At 45.3% G+C, this 24,506-nt stretch overlaps 2 protein-coding genes across 7 annotated transcripts in view; one reads left to right on the top strand and one right to left on the bottom strand.

Annotated features, from left to right (window-relative positions):
- Nucleotides 1-17,118, top strand: part of LOC128759453 (protein TANC1-like) — a 34,276-nt gene extending 17,158 nt beyond the window's left edge. Inside the window, exons 12-30 of one of the 2 annotated variants that reach the window (XM_053866406.1) lie at nucleotides 1,934-2,165; nucleotides 2,744-2,910; nucleotides 6,492-6,800; nucleotides 8,479-8,679; nucleotides 8,779-8,882; nucleotides 9,403-9,511; nucleotides 9,808-9,930; nucleotides 10,637-10,873; nucleotides 11,038-11,247; nucleotides 11,350-11,431; nucleotides 12,169-12,302; nucleotides 12,367-12,490; nucleotides 12,558-12,733; nucleotides 12,822-12,945; nucleotides 13,178-13,207; nucleotides 13,277-13,368; nucleotides 13,603-13,749; nucleotides 14,931-15,031; nucleotides 15,132-17,118. In XM_053866406.1, coding sequence (XP_053722381.1) covers nucleotides 1,934-2,165; nucleotides 2,744-2,910; nucleotides 6,492-6,800; nucleotides 8,479-8,679; nucleotides 8,779-8,882; nucleotides 9,403-9,511; nucleotides 9,808-9,930; nucleotides 10,637-10,873; nucleotides 11,038-11,247; nucleotides 11,350-11,431; nucleotides 12,169-12,302; nucleotides 12,367-12,490; nucleotides 12,558-12,733; nucleotides 12,822-12,945; nucleotides 13,178-13,207; nucleotides 13,277-13,368; nucleotides 13,603-13,749; nucleotides 14,931-15,031; nucleotides 15,132-16,419 — 3,990 coding nt within the window. In that variant the 3' untranslated portion in view covers nucleotides 16,420-17,118. Of the gene's footprint in view, nucleotides 1-1,933; nucleotides 2,166-2,743; nucleotides 2,911-6,491; nucleotides 6,801-8,478; nucleotides 8,680-8,778; nucleotides 8,883-9,402; nucleotides 9,512-9,807; nucleotides 9,931-10,636; nucleotides 10,874-11,037; nucleotides 11,432-12,168; nucleotides 12,303-12,366; nucleotides 12,491-12,557; nucleotides 12,734-12,821; nucleotides 12,946-13,177; nucleotides 13,208-13,276; nucleotides 13,369-13,602; nucleotides 13,750-14,930; nucleotides 15,032-15,131 lie in introns of both variants that reach the window. The other variant, XM_053866405.1, reaches the window with a different exon arrangement.
- wdsub1 (WD repeat, sterile alpha motif and U-box domain containing 1) lies at nucleotides 3,575-23,901 on the bottom strand. Of its 5 annotated transcripts, none has more exons than XM_053866411.1 (14): nucleotides 23,840-23,901; nucleotides 22,860-23,271; nucleotides 22,584-22,771; nucleotides 21,999-22,085; nucleotides 21,784-21,877; nucleotides 21,473-21,506; nucleotides 21,233-21,273; nucleotides 20,673-20,779; nucleotides 20,579-20,596; nucleotides 19,571-19,597; nucleotides 18,516-18,695; nucleotides 17,477-17,611; nucleotides 17,211-17,387; nucleotides 3,575-7,581 (listed from the first exon to the last, which is right to left on the bottom strand). In XM_053866411.1, the coding sequence occupies exons 2-13, from the start codon at nucleotides 23,255-23,257 to the stop codon at nucleotides 17,236-17,238; spliced, it is 1,461 nt and encodes a 486-aa protein (XP_053722386.1). In that variant the 5' UTR covers nucleotides 23,258-23,271; nucleotides 23,840-23,901; the 3' UTR covers nucleotides 3,575-7,581; nucleotides 17,211-17,235. The 5 variants fall into 5 exon arrangements, with proteins under 5 accessions (XP_053722386.1, XP_053722384.1, XP_053722385.1 ...); XM_053866409.1 differs by lacking the exon at nucleotides 3,575-7,581 and adding an exon at nucleotides 9,228-15,204; XM_053866410.1 differs by lacking the exon at nucleotides 3,575-7,581 and adding an exon at nucleotides 16,900-17,129.
- Nucleotides 23,902-24,506: the final 605 nt, after the last annotated feature.

Genomic DNA, 24,506 nt, shown 5'->3' on the forward strand with positions numbered 1-24,506 from the left:
GTGCGTCTGATTAAAAATGGATGGTGGCTTCACCTGTACAAGCAACTAATTCCAACAACATTGCAAACATTTCTGGGATATCCAAGCTCCGGTCTTAGCCATGTGAAGTAAGTGGTTGTGCAGACATATCAGAAGCAGAACGGTGATGGCTGAAAATGGCTGTATTATTTATAATAACGTGAAGAAACCTGCAGCTGATGGTAATATAGAACGATGGATGGTGTAGAATAAAGTATAGTGCTAGTCAGGAGCGGGAGCGAAAGGGAGCAGATACTATCTTTAAGGAATGGAATAAACTCCGAAACTCTCCATGAGAATGTGTATGCTGCGGATGGCTGTAAGATGGAAATGGTTCCTGCAAATCCTTTGGAGGACTTGAAGTGCAGTGTTCCTGATGACACACTAGTCGTGATCACGGGAAATGAGATTTCAGCTCTCGCTTTCAATGGCTTATGTGCATTTTCTAATGTAAATATTTCAAAAATACATTTTGTGCCAAAAGAAACCTACTGCAGTGTTCCACAGAAGCCACTTGAACCAGGAGCATAGGTTCCCTTGAAGGGTAGTTGATAAATGTTTCTCATTTTACTATTTAGAATTTGTCTCATTAGACGCATATAAGAAATTCAAAATGTCAGCCTCAGTCTTCCCAACTTCAGGCTGTTACCTGCCCCACATAGCTTGACCTGCATTCCACATCTTTGATAGAAATGAATTTCTTATTTCATCAATCTTTGAATGTCATTTTATTTTTCATTTGCTGAGTCTTTCTTTCTTCGGGGGTTAACTGAAGTGTTAATTTGGACCCCAATATATCTAGTCTATCCACACCCAGCTCATCTGGAGCACAGACCACAAAACTAAATGCAAATTCGTGTCATTAAAAAGTTATCACATTTAGCTTTTTAGAGTTTGAATACTGGGACTTAGAGTGTTCTCCCTGTATGGACAGATGAAGAACATGTTGCTGATTGCATCACGGAGATGACATGGAAGCTGCTAAAATTACTGACTTGGCCTCAATAACAGTTTCCATGGGAACTGGTCTGACTAGTACTGATGGAGAATATCTGCTCTATTATTGCATTTATTCACGTAGCACCCATTCTGACCTTTCCAGGATCTTCTGCTCATGACTTATTATCATTAACAAGGACGTCGACTTCATACTTATTGTCATCGTAATGGCAATGCTGCAGCTTTATACAAAATACAATGTGTCTTCATTAAGTTGTTCTGCGACAAAGGCATCTTCAGATGTTGCCAGATTCCAGATGGTTAAGAAAATATTTTCTCCTAAAACTAATATGGGACGTGGTCAGTGGCTATCCAAAATTGATACAGGAAATACATTATTAGATAAGATGAAAAAAGTCAATATTTGTAGCTAGCACCAGGCACTGAATTATACTTGGTTAACACTAGTGGTGCACTGGTGGTGCTCCATGAAACAGTGTCCACAATTTCAGGGCCCACTGGATGGCACCATCTGCTCTAAAATCTTTTTCTTCAAATTTCAATGAAACCTCACATTTGTTTGAAACCGAGAGCGCCACCTAAGGACACCCATCACTAGTTAAGGCACTAAAATGAAATACTATTGGGCTGTTTTCATTACAGCAAAACTTTTAGTAGTGTAGATAGTAAAAAAAAAAAAAAATAATAATAATATATATATATATATATATATATATATATATATATATATATATATATATATATATATATATATATATATATATATATATATTCTAACCTAATATAACAGTCATTTTCTATTTTGTAGTAATTTTTACAGGTTTATTTAAAGCTTTGCTGACATGAGGTAACAAATGCCATTATGAGGATCAAGATTTCATTGCTAATTTCCTAATTCAAATCTGTGTTTTAGTCATTTTTCTAATTTGGTCCTCTTCCTGTGCTCTGTGTCCAGGTGGTGGCCTACCATTTCTGTCAGGCTGACAACACCTACACTTGCCTGGTGCCTGAGTTTGTCCACAGTGTCGCCGCCCTGCTGGCCCGAGCGCCCCAGCTCAGCGCATACAGAGAGTTGCTGGTTCAAGAGCCACAGCTGCAGAACACGCTGAGCCTGAGATCATGCGTTCAAGACCCCATTGCTGCCTTCAGGAAAGGCATCCTCGAACCCATCGCCAGCCTCCGCAAGGGTAACCAAATACGCCGACCCACTTGGAGCAGAATGGGAGCCTGTTGCTGTTTTTACACACGGGATCATTGTTATTTCAGTCCGTCCCTCTGTGGAGAGCAGTGGTTTGAAGCACTCTGTCGAGCGTAAAACAGATGTTTGGCCATTTACATTAGGGAGTGTTATTTTTGCCCGAGTGAGTCGAGCTTCCTCACCCCTACCTCAGAGTCATCATCATCATCTCATTGGTTTCAAGGTCATGAAATTCTCCAGAGAGACAGTAAATGGCAGTGGAATATTAACCCGCTCACGATTCAGATAAATTACTGCGTTATTGCTGTCAAACCAAAACCAGAGTAGAGCAGCACAGCACCCACCCCGACACTATTGAGAGGAAGAATGAAGAGCCCTTGAGCAAGAAGCATCGACTCCCAGAAGATTAGAAACGTGATGAATATGAAAAAATAAAATCAGCATCACCCAACCCAATGTAACCAACACTTGCCTGACCAGACCAGATGCCTCTGTGTTAAAGCCGATTACTTCCTCTTTGCTCTGTTGTGGTCATTGATGTTTTTACCGTTACTGCTTCATGATCAGAGCGACGGCTGCTGGAGGAAGACTACATCATTCTGGTCGACAGTCTGAACGAGGCAGAGTTTCACAAACCAGATTACGGTGACACCATCGCGACCTTCATCACCAAGATCATCTCCAAATTCCCATCCTGGCTCAAATTGGTGGTCACAGTCCGGACGGGCCTGTTGGTGAGTACTGCTTTCACCTCCGTAGTCAGTGCTTTTGATCTGCCTACATTAGGTTTGGAGTTGCCCTTTAGTGAAAGGTTTCGTTTCCACGGAACACAAAATAGCAAACACTGCTAAAATGAAATGAGCAATTTTGACCTCTTATTAACTTCTGAGTTATATTTTGACAGTATTGTTCTTTTGTGTGCTATAGAACCTATGGACAGGGTTTGGAAAGTTTTGGACAGATTTGATGAAATTGGACAAAGATCAAGTGGTTAGATTTTGGGGCTGATCTGTGGGTTTTCATGTGGATTCACCACTGTTTTGAAGGTTTCTCACTGGGAGCCTACGTCTCCGTCGCCTCCAGTCAAATCAAATTCCTTGCTTTTTCTAGATGACAAACGGAGTTGCAGTAAGACCAAAGCTAGTGCTTATGGACAAATACTATTCAGAATCTTGAATTTTTTACAAATGCTGACCAGACTAATATTGTCATATTTTTGAACAAGAATTTGTGAAATGATATTTGCCTACATGAACATGAAATCCCAAAATATTGGCAGAACAGAACAAATTTGATTAAATATTTCATATTAATATTCATTTAATATCTCAGTTGAATCTTAATTGAAGCTTAAAAATGAGGTGGAAATAATAAGAGGATGTTTTGCTGCAAATATATTTGCATAATTAAAACATTTAGAATTTTCTCTGTTGAGGTGGATGGAACATTTGAAATAGCTTAAAGTTTGACATCAGATAAGTGCTGAGGGCAGAGTCATATATGCATCAATAGCGTGTCCTTGTTGTCAGCCACGTTACCATGGAAACAAACTGTGAAACCGAAGATTGTATCCACCTGTGATGAACTCTTGAAGCAGCATCTGCTGAACACTGAGAAAAATGCCTTCTGAAAGACGAATATTTGAGCTGGATTCATGGGATTTTTTCATTCACTCCTTGGTTCAATTAAATCTCATTCAAGGGCAGATGTTTGTCTTCATTCCCTCCTCTTGTGCAGTGTCATCTTCGATTCGGTATCTTGCCAAGCCATGACTGCCTACTTTATCACGTGCATGTTTGTGTCGCATTAGAAAATGATGAAATACATCACAAATGCGGCACAATGCTGCGGCTAAAAACATGAGTGATGAACGACACTGTCTCCTACTGACTTCATTTATATGGAGTCAGTATATCTCATTGTCAGAGATGTACTAATCATAACAGAGTGAAGAGCAAGAATAATCTGAGGATGCTGGTCACACTGGTGTCCATCACGTAATCCCCTGATATCAGCCATATGGTATTGACGTTGGGATGAAGGAAATGTTGTGTATTGTCCACGACACCTGACAAGGTTTTACACGCTCCAAGATGCTTTTTAGAACCATACACCCATTCTATAGTGTTTTCCTTCTCCAAACTGCTCTGATATCCAGCGGCGTGAAGCTTCACATCCGCGCACATATTGATTTTGGTCTACACGCATTGTTCATTTCCACTCCCTGATCTGTGGCTTTTGGAATGGTGGCGCTCCACTCTGATGTCTTGTCTCAATCCAGTTGATAATCCCACCAAATAGAGGGCACATCTGCCAGACGCCAGAGCCAAGTCTTCAAAGTCTGGATAGATTAGGACCAGAAGTGCTGCTGGGAGTCGGCTGGACGTGACGTGTCTGTCGTTTGACAATCGGATTTATAATTAGATTAGTGTTGGAGTAATGCACAGTGGGTGTGAGTTTAATGGTTTTATTACTGCTGCTGCTCAAGTCCTAATAAATAAGAACCCAGACCACGAAATGAACAACACAGCATTGAACATTATCTCTAAGTCTTATTATGCGGAATGTACTAATAATGCATCATAGATGAGACCTTCACATAAGTGAAATTATTATTACGTACCATTCTTCTTCTTCTACTCCTCTTCCTTCTTATTCTTACTGTTATTATTAACAATAAGTTAAAAATATTCTTAATATTAACAATAAGTTAATAATAACAACAATAATAAAGCGTGTAGCAGTTTGTCCCCATGCTTGCGTTGGTTTCCACCGTGCACTATGGTTTCCTCCCACTCCAAAACCATTACAGAGGTGAATTTGTGACTCTAAATCAGACCATGTGGCCCGATGCCTATATTTTTGTGGCCCTTTTAACGTCAGACCAAACTATAACTGATACATTGTAATTTTTCTGCCTTTTTTGTTCTCTTTTTGTCCACTTCAGCGTTAAATATAGCATGTTCTTGTTTCAGGACTAAAATTTTCTTCTTTTCATTGGCCATTTTTGTGTTTTTTTTCTTGTTACTCAGAATACATTGATGGAATACTGAAAATATATTTTGAAATAAATTGCCATTTTATCTTGAACATCTGGTTCATAGTTATGTTTATTTTATATTCAAATTAAGTGCGTATGAAATGAAATATTTCAATACTTTTCATAGCATATTTACACTTCTTACTATCCTTACATACATTTAATCTTTTTAGGTCGACTGGTCCTTGTTACTTAAGTATATATTTGGGATATTTTTCCGTCATGTTTTGTACTATCGCTGTCTTCCTTTTGATGATGGCCCCTCGCAACAGTTACTGTTTCTAATGTGGCCCTTCAGGAAATGTAATTGCCCACCTCTGCTCTAAATGGTCCTTACTGGAGACCGGTTCTGGGTGTCCCCCACCCACTTCAGCCCCCCAACAACTACCTAGTCGGGAGTGAGCCAATGAGAATGAGATGGGATTACTTTTCATCATTTAAGACTTTTGTGGCAAGTTAAAAATGTAATTATCATGAGATTTCAACACTTCAGGATTGGAGAGCTTATTCAGTCACTCTGTCACCATGTGCCAAAGGAGTGAAGAGTTAAATCAAGTATTTATTTCCAGTCATGTTTTTCGCCACACACGGCAACAGGAAGCTCAGAGAGCTGTTGTTAAAATGAAGAAGGCTGACACGCAAAAATGCTTGGTCAGAAGTAGTTCTGTGGTTGTCAAAATAGCAAAGTGAATAGACCTTAAACTGCACCCTGAGGAACTCCACACTTAAAGGTTTTGCTGAAGAAGTTGAAATTGAAATAGGAAATCGTGAGCAAAACAAGCCCGGAGGTGTAGCTTCTGATAATGCATGCTGCTACCACGGCAGCACGTTTTTCATTCATCATTCATTCGGGTTTCTAACCCACCTCCTGACTCCCTGATGTCAGGCTGAAGTCATCCCTTGGAGGCTGGGAGCCTTTTTATTAATTCAACATTCAACTACATTATACTTTTCCTTGTGGCAGTTTAGAATGCACTGGCCATTCAATCCTTTAATGGTGAAGTTGTTGTCTGTACTGGTGTTTCCATCATTCAGAGCGGATTTGGGCCGGTGCTGAGCAGATGAAGGCAGTCAGGAAATCTTGAGAGAGGCCTGTGAGCAGTGTGGGAGCTTGAGTCATTGTCACACTATTTACTGTTCTGTCCCATGGCTGTGCGTGAGTCAGAACATCCACAGAAGCGGCTCTGATGCATTTCGCTTGGTCTTAGTTAAATCACGCAGCTGAGCGCTGGATTAAATATTAAGTCAGGTGTTTGTGCCGCATCTGTCCCGCAGGAAATCACCACTCTGCTTCCATTCTCTGGAATATCTCTGGACATCCTGCCTGACAGCAGCGATCTGGGAGCTGACCTTAGCGACTACATCCATCACCGGGTCAGCAGCAGCTCCCAGGTTGCTGCTAACGTCACCACGCCCACAGGCTCCGCCCCCGACCCTCTGCTCCTCAGCAAGTTCAGCAGCCACCTTTCAACACGCAGCCACGGCTCCCTGCTTTACCTCCAGCTGACCCTGGATCTGTTCCACAAGAGCCATCTTGTCCTAAAAGGAGGAAACTACCTCGTGGTGCCCGTCTCCTTATCAGAGGTCAGCCATCATGAGGGTTCTGTGAAGCTCGGCTCACACACGCGGGAGCAGTCAGGAGATGAGAAGACTTTTTTGTCAGAATACCAAAATAGTTGAAACTGAGTGACAGTGGCATTTTAATGTTGCGTAATCAGCTGTATAAATAGGATAATGACGAGGAGGTGTTGTGACAGCGGTATAATGACTTCATTATTCCACGATTGCTTACAAGCGCCGCTGAAGCTGGGAGCGATGGTGAGGTGGATGGTCTCAAGATAATGCACTCGTCCTATTCTGTCAGTGAGGAAGAAGCAGAATTGATCGAAGTCGCAGCAATTCTTTAGTGGTTTCATATAGAGATTTTGAGCGACCTCATTGCCTGCTCTTAAGTAGTGTTTCCACACTTTTACTCCAGAAAAGTCATTGAGCAAAAACAAAAAATAATAACAATAATAAAATAATAATAATAAGTGTGATCTGCTGTGCGAACAGTCAGCCTTAACTCTGTATTTGTGCTTGGGTTTTCTTCAGCGTTACATTTGTGCCAACTAGACGAGGGGTTCTTAACCTTTTTGATCTCGGGGCCCACCTTTTCCAGAGCAAATGGGTCCGGGGCCCATTCAAGGAATAGAACTGATTCATTACTGTGAGTTCTGATTTCTGATCTCAGAATGACTGATTTTGTTTCTGTTCAGTAACCATACATGTAAACAAACCTTGTCAAATGACGTGAAACATGTGATCAGCGCAAAGATGTCATCAAAAAGTCCATACAGCAGCAGAACCAGATGCAAGTCATGTTCTGTTGAGAAAATTGGAAAAACTGTACGTCATGAATAAAATTCTGAATCAAATAAATATAATAAAACAATGTCTAAATATCACCAAATATTTTCTTTCCCATAAATAAACTAAAGTGTTAATGAAGGTATCGCCATAAGCTGTTCTAATTAATTTAAAAAACTTCTCCAACAGGGGAAGAGTTTTTACTGTTGGGGACGCCATCACTTTCTTTATTATTTTCAAGAACTTCTTCATAGTTGGCAACTATCACAAATTAGCAGCTGTCAAGTCAATGACACACTACAGCCACCATACGTGGCAAATGTAAAAGTATTTAAAGATTGTGGAAAATAGGAAATGAAGTCTCTTATGATTCTTATTATTCTTTTGAACAACTTTTTTGTTTTTCCTATTGCTGCTCACTTTACTATCGACTGCCAACTGAGTGTTGCCATTGCAGACCGAACAACCGACACGGAACAAGCCTTAGCTGGCCTATGTGAGAGGTTGCCTTTTTGGCGTGAATGTAACGCTGTGCGGACGTTGAGCGAGTGTAAAAAGAAAACCCAAGCTTAACAACAAGGCAGCATCCACACTGAAGTGCCATTTGTTGGGCATAAAATAGATATTTGTTTGCAGGAGTATAATACATTTTCAAAGTACCAATTATGTGCCCACAAAATCTAAGGTCTTACATGAACAAACTACATCCTGCTCTTTCAGGATAATGGGAATAAATGACAGGATACAATCTTCAGAATAAATCTTTTGAAAAGCGATAGAGAAGCCAACCTCTTTACTGTCTACTAACATTAGTCATTTAAAGGTTTCGCTGTGGTGACGTCCGCTCCTGTCTTGTCATGATGTATCGCGATTCTTAATTCAGGTTTTGACTCGAGTGAACTCACTTCCTCAGGTCTACCTGCTGATGTGTCAAGTCAACTTCCCTGATAAAGAGACTTTTGAGCGCGTACTTCCAGTGCTGAATGTGGCGCTGGCTTCCCTGCACCCGCTGACTGATGAGCAAATGTTCCGGGCTCTGAATGCAGGCAGTGTGAGCGGGGAGCTGGAGTGGAAAGACTTCCAGCTGAGATTAGACAGTCTGACTGGATTCATGGTGAGGCTCTTTATGCACGGATGGGAGTGGGATGAGTTCGACTTTCAGCTCTTTCTTGTTAGTGGAAAATGGCTGAGTAAACCCAAATTTCATCTTTAGGTGAAGCGCAGGGACGGAACACGGATGCTGTGTCATCCGTCTTTCCGAGAGTGGCTGGTGTGGAGAGCCGACGGAGAAAGCAGCGACTTCCTCTGTGACCCTCGGTAAGATTTGATGATGTAAGGGACCTGAGGGCGGTGGGTCTGATTCTGGACTGCATGCGGATCTCAAGAGAACCCACTCGCCACAGCTGGGCTTGGTGATGCACTGCTCAAGACTGTGGGCGCAGATTTGTGTCTCTATAGACCCGGGGCCACCAAGATGGTGTCCACAGACACCAGGTAGAACCACAGAGACCAAGGGAGTATCCCATGAGACATTAAAAAAAATATATATATTGTGAAATCTCAGCAATGAGACAAATATTTGAGAGGAATATATTTGTCATCCATTGTTTATCGTGATTTCAGAAGTGTGTACTGAACCGATGGTAGCTCCTTGGAGTAGCTTGCGGTTGCTAAAAGGTTGGTGACCCCTGGGTTAGATGTTCACGTGTTACAAGAGAAGATTATTTTCTTCAGTTAGAATCCCTCACAGTCTTAGTTCACATCCAGACACAGGGCATGGGTTGTGAGAACAGTCGTGGAAGGACGGATGAGATGGTGTGACATCTCGTGTTTGCAGAAGTGGCCATGCTCTCCTGGCCTTCATGTTCTCCCGGCAGCAGGGGAAGCTCAACCGTCAGCAGACCATGGAACTGGGACACCACATCCTCAAGGCTCACATCTTCAAGGTGAGGGAGATGGAATTCATTATTCAATAACAATAAGATGATTGGCCCTGGAGCCTTTGTCAGCTCCCAAGGGCGCCACATGAGGAGCCTCCTACACCACACACACACACACACACAGATCCACCGACATAAATGCCTGCCCTCCACCAACACACATTAGCTCTCTCCATATACACACATGCACCGCAGCGCAGGAGAAACAGCTCTATTTGTCCGAATTGGATTTTACTTCTGACACATAAATCAACTTCTGTTTCTCCTCAGTCTCATCGATCTGCTTCACTCTTGACTTGCAGGGCCTGAGCAAGAAAACAGGGGTGTCCTCCAGCGTCCTGCAGGCCATGTGGGTGAACTGTAGCACAGACGGTCTGTCGGCGGCACTAGCATCCCTCAGGAACCTTTACACACCAAACATCAAGGTGGCACTTATTTCAGTGACACACCCAAATAGACAATGCTTTCTGACAGAGGATCGAGTAGCCTCAATGATGACTGCAACAAATACCATGTACTCAGTTTGAAAAAGTATGTAAACTAGGGGTGGGCGATAACTTATCGTACACAATACACCGCCAAAAACGATCCCTGCGATGAGCATTTTGCATCTCACAATGAATTCGATTAACACACGCTACGCTTATCGAGTTAGTAACTGCTAAGAGACATAAGCTACATTGGGGACAGCAGACAGATAAAAAAACTGGCAGTGGTCTGTAAGACATTATTGGGCTCTATCAGAGATGTGAAGTACTGAATTCCTCATAGCTACAGTTGATAACTATAATATTTCAACATGAGGAAATATGATCTCCAGTCATAAGTTTCATCACAAAAGAGTTTCAAGGGAGACTGCAGTGTGTCCTACACATGGAATAGATGAGGTTCAGATGAAAATAGGTGTGACAAGGGAGAATGACCAAGATCAGTGGAGGTGCTGTGGCGACCCCCATTTGCCAGAAGCAGGATGGTTTCTACCTCAATAATGTGCTTTATTAATATTTTGACTGCAAAAAAAAAACACTCTTCATGTGAAAGCCTTTCGACCCTTTTCTTTGCTCTGAGCGCTGCCCCCGCGACCTGACCTCCAAACTGGTTAGATGACTGGATATTTTTCTTGCACTGCAGGTTAGTCGTCTGTTAATGATGGGCGGGGCTAATGTGTCCTGGTGCACGGAGGTCGTGGGTCACGCCCCCATCCTGGGGGTCCACGCCCACCTGGGGCATCTGGAGATGGTGACTCTGCTCCTGGAGATGGGAGCTTCCGTCGATGTGACCAACGACGCCGGACTGACGCCGCTGTGTCTGGCTGCTGCAGCAGGACACACTGACATCATCGCTCTGCTCTGCAAGAAGGGGGCCAAGGTGAGCGTCGTGCTCTTGTTCGCCAGACAGGAATTTGAAAATTCGTATTCCTCCTAGCAGCCCTGATTTCAAGATCTATTCTGGGGACTGTGTGACAAACCCTCCTGATCTAGGCCAGCGCATTAGTGGCCGACTCACTGTCATGAGCGCCTCCTCTCTGCCAGGTGGGCCACGCTGATAAGAACGGCCAGTGTGCGTTAGTCCACGCGGCGCTGAAGGGCAGTGCCGACATCATCACCGTCCTGCTGGGCCAGGATTGGACAGTGGAGAACCCAGGTGACCCGCAGCAGCCGAGCATGAGTGAAGCCGTGACTGTGAAGACACAGGCGGTGCAGCAGGCGGTCACGGCTGCGGCGAGTGTGGGACACTCACAGGTACCAGCAGTCCAGCCATTGTCATGTGCCACACAGTTTCTGCTACTGCGTCGTGTTTCTGCCCAGTCACGCTCAGAACTATTAGAGTGTGTTTTCCTGCAGGTGGTGAGGAGCCTACTGGACTTGAAAGATGAACATCTGGCTGTGCAGATGGACGCTCACGACTCTCTCTGGGGAGAAACCGGTGCGTTTCACTCAGCCAAATTTAGCGATCCCATCCCCTTTTTTGGTCTTTCAGTTTCATTTGAGTCCAGGCCATAAAGCTCTGGATCTGCAGACGATCCTCATTCCCTCACTAAACCTGAAAGGACAGACCTCCTCTCACACTTCCGACTACAATTGACATGATGTCTCGACGCGTCCGCCTCTTACTTCTTCAGATAAAAACTCAGTGCTGCCTCCAGAGCCAATAAAAGCTGAATTAAAGTGCACAGTTCCCTCCAGTGATGAGACAGAGGAGCAGGTTTAAGACCACGCCTGCTGTTTTCAGTATGCAGGTGGTGTAAAAGTCTTCAATGTCAGTGTTGCGAAGACACGAAAGATTACACCACACAGAGCTTCTGATTGGATGAGAGTTCCACTGACCTTTGCATCAATCTTTTGTGTTTGGGTATTTAGCGGCTTGGTTTGACCCTTTGACCTTGTTCCCATTTGCGCCGCCTCTCAAAGTCACCCCAGGCTTCTGCGTTCATCTGAGTTTCAAGTGTTTCTCAAACACGATGACAGAGAAATGTCACTTGAATAAGAGCTGACTCACTGGCATCTGCTCTTACAAATACAGTTGATGTTGTAAGAAAGAGTCTGAAAAATCATTTGAGTCAGTGGAAAAACACCAGCAGCCGTGCAGCCTCTCCTTCCTTCACCAACGCCTCAGTGACATATTCTTCTCCCTCTCTCTCCGCCTCGCCGACCCTCCGCCAGTGCTGAGCGCAGCGGCAGGCAGAGGGAGGACCGAGGTGTGTGCGCTCCTCCTTGACCGAGGGGCGGGGCTAGAGGTACCAAATCGCAGAGGGATGCTGCCGCTCCTGAGCGCCGCCAAGCACGGACACACACAAGTGAGGAGCGTGACGACAATGGCCCCTTGTTACAGTGTTAACCTGACTTTCGTTGCTCTGCCAGGTTTTGGAGCTGCTGCTGAAGCAAGACGCCGACATCGCTGTCTGCGACAAACAGGGCCGCACCGCGCTGATGCTGGCCGCAGCCGAGGGTCACGTGAGCAGCGTGCAGTTGCTGCTGTCAAAGAGTGAGACGCCAAAGTCGCTACAAAATATCTGCCGCATGTAAACCTGTTGTCTAATCTGGGGTCACAGGGGCGTCTCTTTCCAATGTGGACCAGGAGGGTTTGAGCGCCCTCGGGTGGTCCTGTCTGAGGGGCCACAAAGGCGTTGTGCAGGTGTTGGTGGAGGCCGATGCTGACTTCAACATCCCAGACCGCCAGGGCAGAACCCCTCTGGACCTTGCTGCCCTCAACGGGGATTCAGAAATGGTGGGTGTCACGCAGCAAACCATTTCCCAGAAGAGGAGCGTCAGGGTGGGTTTCTCATCAGAGCAATGATTGATCCCTCCGACCTCAGGTTCACTTCCTGCTGGAGCACGGCGCGGTTCTGGACAGGGTGGACAACAACGGTGCCCGGGCTTCAGAGGGCTGCCAGAACCCAGCCCTGGTGGCCTCCCTGGTCAAGAAAGGAGCCAAGACGGGTAATGACTTCATGTCTGGGTCTGTCAGGTCTGTCATCCGTGAGAGACGTGGAGCACAGAGGCTGACTCTGTCTTTAGAGGTGTAAACATAGTTCATGCCAGGATTCGGTCTTGACTGTCAGAACAGGCTTGAAGAGAGAAAAGACTGAAGTCACTGTCACCGACACAACACTCCTCTCTGCTGGGACTTTTTTGTCCTGCTTTTGTAACTGCTGTTTGTTGCACTCTACAGGATCCAGGACAGGTCCACATGATCGATCAGGTGAGGATTAAAAATGGCCAGCGAATGGCGCCACCCTGTTATTGATTCATCTTTGCACATCCTTTTCAGGTCACGCCACCTGGGCGATGGCTTCATCCAAGCCAGACATTCTTCTCATCCTGCTGCAGAAGCTCATGGAGGAGGGAAACATGCTCTACAAGGCAGGGAAATGTCTTGCTATTTATTGCTACAATGGAAGACCTTTGGAACTCCTGTCGCCTCCCACAGCTTCATACGGTTGTGTTGCCTTAATAGTCCTATAAGCAGTCGTCGCAACATCAAACAAACAATTTTATCTTTTCAACTGTCGTGCCAGTGAAACAAACTCTCACATGGGGAGTCAGTCCTGCTGCACTGCTTCACATGATGTTCTTACGTTTCTGTCTTCCACCCAGAAAGGACGCATGAAAGAGGCGGGCCAGCGGTACCAGTACGCCCTGAGGAAGTTCCCTCGCGAGGGCCAGGCAGAGGAGCTGAAGGGGCTGAAAGACCTGAGGGTCTCGCTCTATCTGAACCTTTCCCGCTGCCGGCGGAAAACCAATGTAAGTGACGGCGCTCTGTCAAACCCCTGCAGTTTTAAAGGCCGCCAGGCTTATTGGATGCTGAGGAGATGGATGAAACCTCACCACGTATTTATAATTCATCTGCGTCGACATGAAAAGATAATAGCACCCCCGATGTAGCGGTGTGAAAACGTCTCCGCTCCTCTGCGGTGGGAAACACGATGTTCACCAAGACAGGGAGCAGGTGGCGACATAAGGAACTGCTAAGATCTCATCATGGCGCGATGGATGTGTGGCCGGCAGCCGCGGCCGGATCCCCCCTCAGGGTCGACGTGTGCCGTGAATAATGGAGCAGATAACCTGATATGATAAAGGTCAGACTCGTGACAGGCCAAGACGCTCCCTCTTCCACTCTCCGCTTCTTTACAGTGGACGTGAAAGTGGGCCAATTACATCAACAAAATCAGGATTCAGACCGCGAGTCTCTGTCATAGCGTCATTAAAAATGCAAGAGCAGCATTCAGCAGCTCGCCGTCACGGCCGCGAGCCTGACCTCGCTCCCAAGGACGGAATGACAATGCGTTGGTTAAACATTCAGCTCGAAGAGCGGTGATGAGCGCGGGAGGAAGACAGGTGCTTCTGTCAGGAAGGTGCAGCCGATGTCTCATCCAGCACTCACGATCTGTTTCAGGGTTTGTTCAATTTGGTGCTACACTATCACTGACATCCAGTCATGTGTCGACCTTCACACGCCGCTCTCGTGCTGCTCGTGAACAAACATACGACTTTTCTGTCATCATTTAAATGCAGAAATCTCCAGTTCACCGCCACAGTGAGGGCTTCCAGACCACTGAATCCACTCTGTATGTCGACCATTTTGATGAGAAAAGAGTGTCCATCTCACACAGTCACACATGGGGTCCAGTATTTTGCTGCTAGTAGAGGATTTTAGCAACAGCATTGATGATACGGTCATTCCATTAATGTCATTAAAGGAGGCGAAGCCACATTGCACCACCAAGGTTTGTCATAGACATCAGTTTGATCACATAATGATTTGTTTAGCCACAGCTATTCCCAGATTCTTTAACCCTCGCTGAGGTGAATGTTTATGTTACCGTGTGCCAGATACGGATCTACACAGGCAGCATTCAGTAAAAAAACCCAGATATTAAGTCATGATTTAAAGACTGATTCATCGTCTCTGTGTGGGTCTACAGGACTTCGGCATAGCGGAAGAGTTTGCCAGCAAAGCTCTGGAGATCAAGCCCCGATGTTACGAGGCGTTCTACGCCAGAGCGCGCGCCAAGAGGAGCAGCAGGTGCAACTCCAGCCGAGCCGCAGTTTCTAAATCAGTTACCATTCCGAGGTTGTGTTTTGTTGACAGCCCTTCCCTTTTGCTCCGCTTGTGTCCTCTCCAGGAAGTTTGCCGCAGCGTTGGCAGACCTCCACGAAGCAGCACGACTCTGCCCGTCGAACCGGGAGATCCGACGCCTGCTGGTCAGAGTGGAGGAGGAATGTAAACATCATCAGAGGACGTCCAGCTCTAATGTGGCGCAGAGCAACAACAGGGATTCTCACGGTCACTTTCATTACGCAGAGGAGGAGGCGGACATGTTCCCTCAGGGAAGTCTAGAGAGACAGAACCCGGAAGAGCACACCGACACTGAGAAAGAGGAAGAGGAGGAGGAAGACGCTAGTCTGATCTGTGAGAAGAGCCTGGACTTCTGGCCCGTGAATCCTTACGGCTCAAACAGGACTCTGCCTGGAGGTGTGGCCTTTGGCTTGGGAGATCAGGCGGCGTGTTATTCACAAGGAGAGTTTGGTCAGAACCAGGTGTTCATGGACCTGCCAGAACCAGTCCCTGCTCTCAACCGACTGAACCAAGCGACCAGGACTCAACACCTCAGCCACTCCCTCCAATCTGGGGGCAGAGTCGGAGGACGACCCCTTTCACTATGTGGCCCCTCCAGCCCACTACCTGGCAGACACATCTCCACTTCCCTGAGGCCTGTACCGGTTCTGGGGATCAACATCAGACCCGGTTCAATCAGTGAACACCCTGGCTTCAGCCCCACGGAGCTTTACCACCCACTGTCCCCCAAGAGCTGCTCTCCGCCGGGTCCCACTCAGATGTTCCAGCCCCGCTCTTCCAGCTTCTCCAGAGGCTCTGACAGGCTGGCGGCTCACTCGGGAGGACTGGACAGTCTGGCACTCGCTCTGGGTTCTGTCATGGAGCACCGAAAAGATGGCGTTGGAACAGCCGGATCACGGGGTTCCAGCTCCAGTCAGGCCTCAAGCGGGAATCTGTCAGACGGCGGCAGACAATCTCTGTCGGACACTACGTGTCTCATCAAGAGCAGCGGAAGTTTCAAGAGCAAACCCGAGCTGAAGCCGCGGCCATTCATGGGCGTGATGGACAAGGCGGTGAGGGTCCAGCAGACCTCTGGACTGGGCCGCGGAGGGGAGAGTTTTAACATGGACATTCCAGGAATGAACGACTACAAGCGTGCCTCGTTTCTGGAGGCAAACAGCCAGCAGCAGAGCCGAGAGTTCGGGGATCGTCTACACCAGCGTGACGCTCGGGTCCCGGTGCAGCTACACTTTCCCGAGGGGCGGCACCGACAGGCAAGCCTGACCCGGGACAACCCAGCTCTGCACATGACCCCGATCAAACCTAAGCGGTCCTTCATAGAGTCCAACGTCTGACAGCACATCGGTTTTTACACCCACAGCAAGAGACGAAACTGAAGACCCTTGCCTGGAGCCCGTTTCTCAAGCTTGGGTTTCAGGCTAGAACCAGTACCACCCACAGAACCTTTTCTTCTCAGGCTTTGGCTTTTAAGTCTTCACACACGCCTGTCTCTGAGAAAACCAGACTAACCTTAAATAGAGATTTCAAATAAGCGTTATCATAAAAAATATATTTATTCTATGGAATAGAGAACCAGAAGCTTTGTGCACGAATATATGAAACCTCACGCTCTTAGTCGCAGGATCTGATCGTTTCTATTGTCAAGTGTCTTAAGAACATTTATATTTGTACGGTGTAGATTACATTTGCAGATGATATAACTCCTTCAGTGGTTATGCATTTCAGGCTTCAGAATTAATAACTCGTCGTACTTGAGATTCTTTTTCTTTGCACATTTGATAAAAACTCTGTGTATGACATCGACACAACCTCCATGGAGTCATCCACTTTTAATGGTCACAGTACTTGTGGTTTATTTTTGCACAGGAGAGACATTCGAAGTGTTTACAAGAGAACATTTGCACACACGGCCACGGCCTGAAGAGAAAGCTGCAAGCAATGGCTGTCAATCATCTTTTAAAATTGAGCTATGGATTAGAGAATGTTGCCACGTTATTACTACTGTGGTTTAATAAAAAAAAATCATAGAACTTTGTCGCTGCGTCTGCATGAATAGGATCACAAGCGCGAAAAGTTTGTAAACCTTGTATGATATCAAAATGTTAAGCAAGTGTTTAAGACTGACCTGAAATACACATAATGTTTGGTCGCTAGCGGCTTGTTTTCCAGCGGCCGATGGCCATCTTCAGCGTGTGGTTCGGCGTGAGCAGAGTTGTGAGCAGTGGGAGGTTGGTCATGGGACTGGAGCGGTTCTTGGTGTTGATCCAGCTCTCGATGGCTTCTCTTTCGTACGAGTAACCATCTATCGGGAGTGACACATCGACAGGGTGAGAGTTTCTGCAGCGAACGTGAGGCGGCTCGATGACCCGCAGCCCCGTGTTGTTTGCTCACCAGCAGCGATGACGGGCTCCTTCATCAGCTCTCTGGTGATGGGACACAGGAACTCGTCTGGGATGCCAGTACACAATGACTCGTTCTTCAGCTCCTCCACCTTCCTCAGCACTCGGCCACGCAGACCAACAGACTCTGCGAGTGCACACGGAGAGCAAGAACTCGAGTTCTGAATGATCGAACGATAGTATCAATGTTGTGAGCTGGAAAAGTTGTTAGTCACGGGTTGGCACGATGGCATGGTGAGCGTGGGCCGGAGTGACATGGCAGGAGCGCGTCATGTTTCAGAACCTCCTGTCCAAAACCCTGGCAGATCATTTCGGATAACATGTTGTGGTACTTGTTGCCTTGTTTGCGAAGCTTTGTTTTGCTAAATTCCCAAGATCAATTTCAGTCTCCCCCCCAACTGAGGCTGAAGGAGACGACACAGCTCCACCACACCTCCAAGGGAGACACCAGCATTCTCATAAAGAATCGGCTGACTGTGTCATCGAGCTCTGGCATAAATGGATTACAGGATGAAAACACGAAACATCTCTGTGTCTATCGAAACAATTCAAATAGCCTTGGTGATATTTCTCAGATGAGTATAGCTAAAGCTGAGGTCAGGAGGATCAGTGCGGCTTTTAAAACCACCATGCCAAGACGTCCTCTCTTGGGAGTGAATGGACCAGCCGGGCCCTCAGAACACAGACGTATTTATTTAGGTAATGTCAACACCACCCCTCTCTCAATGCAATGGCGGCTGCAACAAGATGAACATTCGCTGATGTCTACATGATGAGCACAGGATGAGGGGCTGGCTCCGACAACACAGCTCACTGGCACAAGTGCAGGCCCAACACAAGAGCTGTGGGGATTAGAGTTTGTGAGACATGCTAATCCTTGTGGGAAACCTTATTTGGTGGATGAAAGGGGCTCATTGAAGTCAGAACCGCGAAAACTGCAAGTGTTTTCTTGGCTGCGATGCACAGTAATCGTTGATTCTGTGCCTCCACCAGTGTGTGTGTGTGTGTGTGTGAGAGACATGCGTCCTCACCGATGTGCAGTTCTGACGCCAGTGTTTCCTTGGTGAGATTGAGCAGCTCAGTGCCGTCGATGTTGTTGCTCCTAAATTTGTCCACCAGGACTTCAAGCCCTTCGTCCAGCAGCCACACCGACACGTCCTCCTCCGACCAGTCGCTGACCAGAAGCTTGGAGCGGCCGGCTGACGTGCTTCCTGAGAGTGGAAGCCACTCCGTCAGTGTCAGACCCACCGCTGCTTTCAAGAAATTCTATAGAGGCACTTTTCAAAAGCTCCTCATACAAGAGCATCGACCCCGGAGTGAGGGGGGGCTTCGTCGACTGTCACGTCATTTATCACGTTTAAGAGGGTTCATCGACCGATTGAATCGACTATAGATGGAAGAACGAAAGACTGGACTGGAGTTGTTTCAGTGTGAGACAAAGAACAAAGTCGATTCAAATGAACAAAAGCAAAAATGCCATTTGGCCACTCATGAGGGGCTCAGCAGCGGAGACACCTGGCCTACAATATCGAGAGGTGAAAGCTAGGACCACTTCAGTATTCCTCAGGAAAAACTGGAGGAGATGCAGAGTCTGATGAGCAGAAGGCGATAGGAGGGATCAACATTATCACTGGTCCTAGATGTTTCTAAGTCTCATCGTTGGAAGATTGAGTTAGTGGAAAAGCGTCCACTGATGATAACAAATGACCACTTCCATCTGCACACACAGATGCTTCAGATATTTTGGGACAAGTAAAGCAAACACATATGTAAAAAGGCGGTCATAATGTTAGGGACGATTGGTGACTGCATTGGCAAAGCTGTTACTGTTTGCATTTTGGAGCTGTTATATATATTTTTGCCATATTTGGACTATTTAAGAGAGAAACCACCAAACAACGTAGCTCAGTGTGAGACAGTGGAATAGTAAAACTGAAACTATGCAGAGGATTTCAACCTGCTGGATAAATATGGATCAAAAGAACTAGCAAAGTGACACATGAATGTGAGTGACACTTTAAAGTCACGCTCAAGATGAGGTTAAAAGGGGAGCCTGGAGCTGAAATAATAAGTGTAAACCTCCCACCTTGACCTGACGTCACAAAGGATTCCTCTGGAAAAGAGAGAGATGTTCAGCTTGTGTTCAGCACAAAAATGTTCCACATGACTTTCAATTCGGTCCAGAAACCTGGCCACAATTACATAGTGGATTTGGGTTTTGTCCCCATATTTATATATAAAAAGAAAGAGTAGAGACACTTGTAGAGTAGTAGTAGCAGGAGCAGAAGCAGAAGAAGTAACTGTACTGTATCGGATGTACAAGTAAGCGGAAGTATCTATACCCGGAAGTAGCACCACTGGCACAAAAAGTCATCAAAATCAACAATGATCGATGTATTACTATAGTAGTGACTTTACCAGTGGTTGGAGCGGAGCAACACTTTATTTACGGTCAATAATCATCAATAATCAATATTTTGGCCTCCATCTCTGAGTAAACTCTAGCAGGCCTTAACAAGTACTTTACAGTGGTTCATTACAGGCTAATGTATGCACATACAAACAGGTGGTTCATTTATGTTCCCCAATGTAAGGTTGAATAGAACTACTAGTATTTGCAGTATTAGCTGTTATTGAAGTAAAGTAGTAATAGCAGCGGCAGAAGCAAAGAAATACACCACAGCAGGAGCAATGTAAATAAACACACAAACATTACTGCACAAATATGAGCAGAAGGATGAATGCCAGAGCACTACTACTAAGTACTTAATACGAATAAGTATTTGATTTATCAGTAATAATTGTATTAATAACTGTTGTCAGAGGTGTCTGAGGGAAAAAGCAGCATACATTAAAATTAGTATTATTCATGGCAACGCAGCTGTAACTGTATATAGGAGCGGCATCGAGGTATTGATACTAGTAGGAATACTGTGTATGTGATATCTGTCTTCTGGTCTTCTGGTAATCCCTAATAGCAACAGCAGCCGCGTACAACTACACTAACAACAGGAGATTATGGTGGCGTTGTGTCGTGTAACTATGCTAGACATAAGAACACGAACGTGACTTTGAAGACTGTGGGGAAACATACCTGGCAGGCACTTCCCAGCTGCAAGTCAAAAGGAGAGAACACAAGTCAACACAGGCCCATCATTTTCATCTTCTCTGAACTGCAGCCGTCCCACCGTGGCCGCTGCAGCCGTCCTCCACCTTCCAGATGTTGACGCTCTTGTCCATAGATCCAGTCGCTATCAGCGGCGCCGATGGTGAGAAGGCGCAGGCCGTCACGTACCTGAACCACGTGACACATGCTGCCGTCAATACATGATCTACTGGCATCAGACAGGACTGTTGTGATTTAGTTCAGGGCTCAATAAACACACAATAAATAAGGAAACTTGTAATAATCAAAGAGACGGTCGCCATTTGATAAAATACGATTCTCAGTTAGATAAATGAAAAAAATGAAACAATAATTATGGGTAGCGAAGCAGAGCTATCTGATGATTCAATCCATTTTCTAATTTATTTACTAAATTCAGAGTCTATAGTCTATATACACAGAGCAGATGGAACCAGTCACTTAACCACACACACGTGCTTTCACATGTGCACACGTGTTTCCAATGCATGTGTTAATAACTAGCGATGACAAATGATGCCTGATACAGAAATAATGTGCACTTAAATATTTCATATATATACGTGTGAGTGCGTGCCACTGTGAGCCTGTATATCTCCTCACCTGTCATGCTGGTTTAACGTGTACAGCAATATGCCATTTTTCTGCAACAAATTACAGAAAATACAAGGAAATTCATGCTTTTTACACAGTACAAGCATTTTTGTTTCAGCACATATTTCAAATTCACGATCACGTACACATAAAAAAGGAAAAAAAAAAGAAAAAAACGAGTGATGATTCATGCATATGTTTACATAAAGGAGACTTCACAGGATAAGATAGTAAACAGATGTAACTCACAGCATCATAGACAGCTACGGTTTTGTCCACGGAGCTGAGGATGAGAACATGAAACTGATTCATTGAGTTAAGTCTCCCCCTAGCGGTAACGTTGAGGAACAACACGTAGCATTGCAATGACAAATTAAATCTGAAGTGGCATGGACACTGGTGTGTGTGTGACACGAAACATTTGCAGCAATGTAGCGGAAACACTGACTGAGATGTGGACTATTTCAGTAGAAAAGACGATGCACGGGACATGCGTGACGTGCGGGAGGATGAGCAAGAGTGATGTGGGTGGAGGAGGCGGACGTTTCTCACAAGCTTACCCTGAAACAAGAAGCTGCCCATCAAAAGAGTAGGCACAGGAGAGAACTGGAGCCGACTGAGATGTTAATTTACGCAGCAGTTGCATTTTGTAACCTAAAAAAAGAAAGAAACTCCAGGTATATAACAACCTCAAGAAAAGACCATCTGTGTTTAAATGCATGAGACAAACAGTTTGGCTCTCTAGAGTGAAAAGAAAGTGAGAGAGAGAGCTGACCTCCAGAAATGAATTTTGAAATGGTCCAGATCTTCACATGACTGTCCTGTCCACTTGAAGCCAGATGGAACTCCACCATGTTGCTGTCTGAAAGATTCATAGCAGGAAAGGTGTGAGACATTAACGGTGGTGAGAATGTGCAGCATCCGTCGAAGACAAATTTCATTGATGAAAAGTGTGACACAGAGCAAGTGGACATGTAGCCACACGAGTCTGCTCAAAACTCTAGTTCTTGTTGAAACATTATTATTTTTATTTCACATACGAGTGATTTTCTTCTCAAAGAGACAATTTCAGGCAGATATTTTTCTCATTGCATATTTGTGGATCTTCAGTGAAACTTAAATAAAATATTAAATACTGTATTTTTGTCATTTTTTCAGTATAATATTCAGTGTTGTTTATCATGTTTTCATCTTATTATTTTTTGAAATATTTTTTATGGCAGTGCCTACATCCAGCAGCAATCGTTTTACTGGTGAGTTTGGAAGCAAATTAATTAAACACAAATACAAAACATATTAAACTTCTTTCTATTATATTGAAGTCATACCAAGGTCAACTTTCTTTTCAATAATGTCTCACCACCGAGAATTGTGGGCGCAAATACACAGCAGGTCACGCCGAGGTCATGTGCATTCTTCTGTGCATGGAGTTGGTTCATGTCCAGGTCCCACAGCCGCAGGTCTCCGTAGGTTGAGCCTGTCATGAACATTTGGCTGCAGGGGCTGAAAGAGCAGGCCACCATCGTTGTGTCTTCCACCGCGCCGGTCCTTGCAGCACCACAAATACATTGTCATTGTGTGGTCAGTCACATACTGTTGAGATCCTGAATACAAGTAAAGGGAATTAAAATGTCACCTCTGAAGCCTTTTGGAGGGAAAATCCCAGAGAGCCAATGAGCCATCTGATGCGCCAGACACCAGGTTGGCACAGTCAGGAGACAGTGCACAGATCCTGACAGGGCTGCGACCGGGATGCTCCAGCACGGCCTCGATCTCGCCAGAGACTGTGGACCAGACGACTACGGTGGCGTCGGTGGAACAGGAGGCGAGGAACTGACCACAGGAGCTGAAGCAGCAGCAGTGGACGCCATAACCGTGTCCGGTCAGAGGCGAGAAGGGCAGCTCTGAGAAGTCAGCGCAGCTGTATAACCGCAGAGTTTTGTCCCCCGAGCAAGTGGCTAAGAGTTTGGCAGAAAAGGAACACCAGTTGACATCGTCCAGGTGGTCTTGCAAGGTGCACACCAGGGAGACCATTTGCAGGGATGGCTCTGGAAAGATGCAGCCAGCAAACAAGACAATCACGGTTAAAATGAACACAGTATTTTCAACATTATCAGTGGCAACACAGTGTGAAATCTCATGACACTTGATTTGAAGGTGACTATTTAGATTAGATTAAGAGGTATATTAGTCCCACATTATTTAACAATGGTTCTAACAACAATAAATCTCTGTTTGCTATAAGGGAAATTACGGACACATAACTCCATGCTGGATTGAGGTCATCATTCCCAGGCCTTGATAAACTACAGTGTCATGCATAGTAGGCCGTTGAGAGGCCACGTTAGTCAATAATAACAAGGCCACGGTGACGAATAATTCACTCTGGTGCGCTCGTTTTCGATATAAGTCATGCTACTAACTGAATAAATGTACGTGAACATATGAATTCTGAACTATGACGAGTTATAACGGAGTAACAGCGCACAACAGAAAAGCGTTTGAGTGACAGCTGCTTCCCGAGGACACGGTGAAAAAATCCATTAAAACGAGCGCAGAAACCGGTATTTGAACGCAACATAAACGCTCTTTTCAAGAGTGACTCCACAGTTTTACCTTTTCGTCTGAGCTACGGTTCCTGCAGCGTTCAATGTTTACTTCCGGTTAGACTGAGCAACTGACCGTGACGCAATGCAACGTTATCACGTGACTTACCCGACAACGTCAGCCCCATTGCGGTTTTCAATGCGGTTTATAACTGTCCTCCTTCAAATGTTTTAATAAAATTACTGACATAGTAGACGGTTATTGTTTAGCCAATACACAACCGAGTCAAATAAGCAACGGTGCGGCTAAACGGTGTTTATGTAAACTTAGATTAGATGGTGAAATAAAATAATCAAGTGCAAATCGTACATTTGTAGCGACCCTTGAATGGAGAGTTATTAGAGAGTTAAAACTCGCACGATGCTTCCCGTACTAGTTCTTTGGCACAAACCTTATTTTAATGAACAGCAAAAGTCCATTGGCGATTTAGCTTGTTTTACAGCAAGTTTGCCGTAACTCATGAGTTATCAAAACTTAAAACTTAAATGTAAAACACTTACTGGTCAAATAACATCACAAACAATTCGGCATATTTCAACTTTACCTTGAACGAGGAGAAAGAATAGTCAGACGTAGCTTCCTGTGACTCACGCAGGTAGGCGCTCGTCACGTGTCAAACACAAACATTCGTGTTAAAGGAAACCATGTGCCACGCGGTTGAGAGAAAGAAAAATAC

Source organism: Synchiropus splendidus, chromosome 5 (assembly GCF_027744825.2).
Source record: "Synchiropus splendidus isolate RoL2022-P1 chromosome 5, RoL_Sspl_1.0, whole genome shotgun sequence".
Taxonomy (NCBI): domain Eukaryota; kingdom Metazoa; phylum Chordata; class Actinopteri; order Syngnathiformes; family Callionymidae; genus Synchiropus; species Synchiropus splendidus.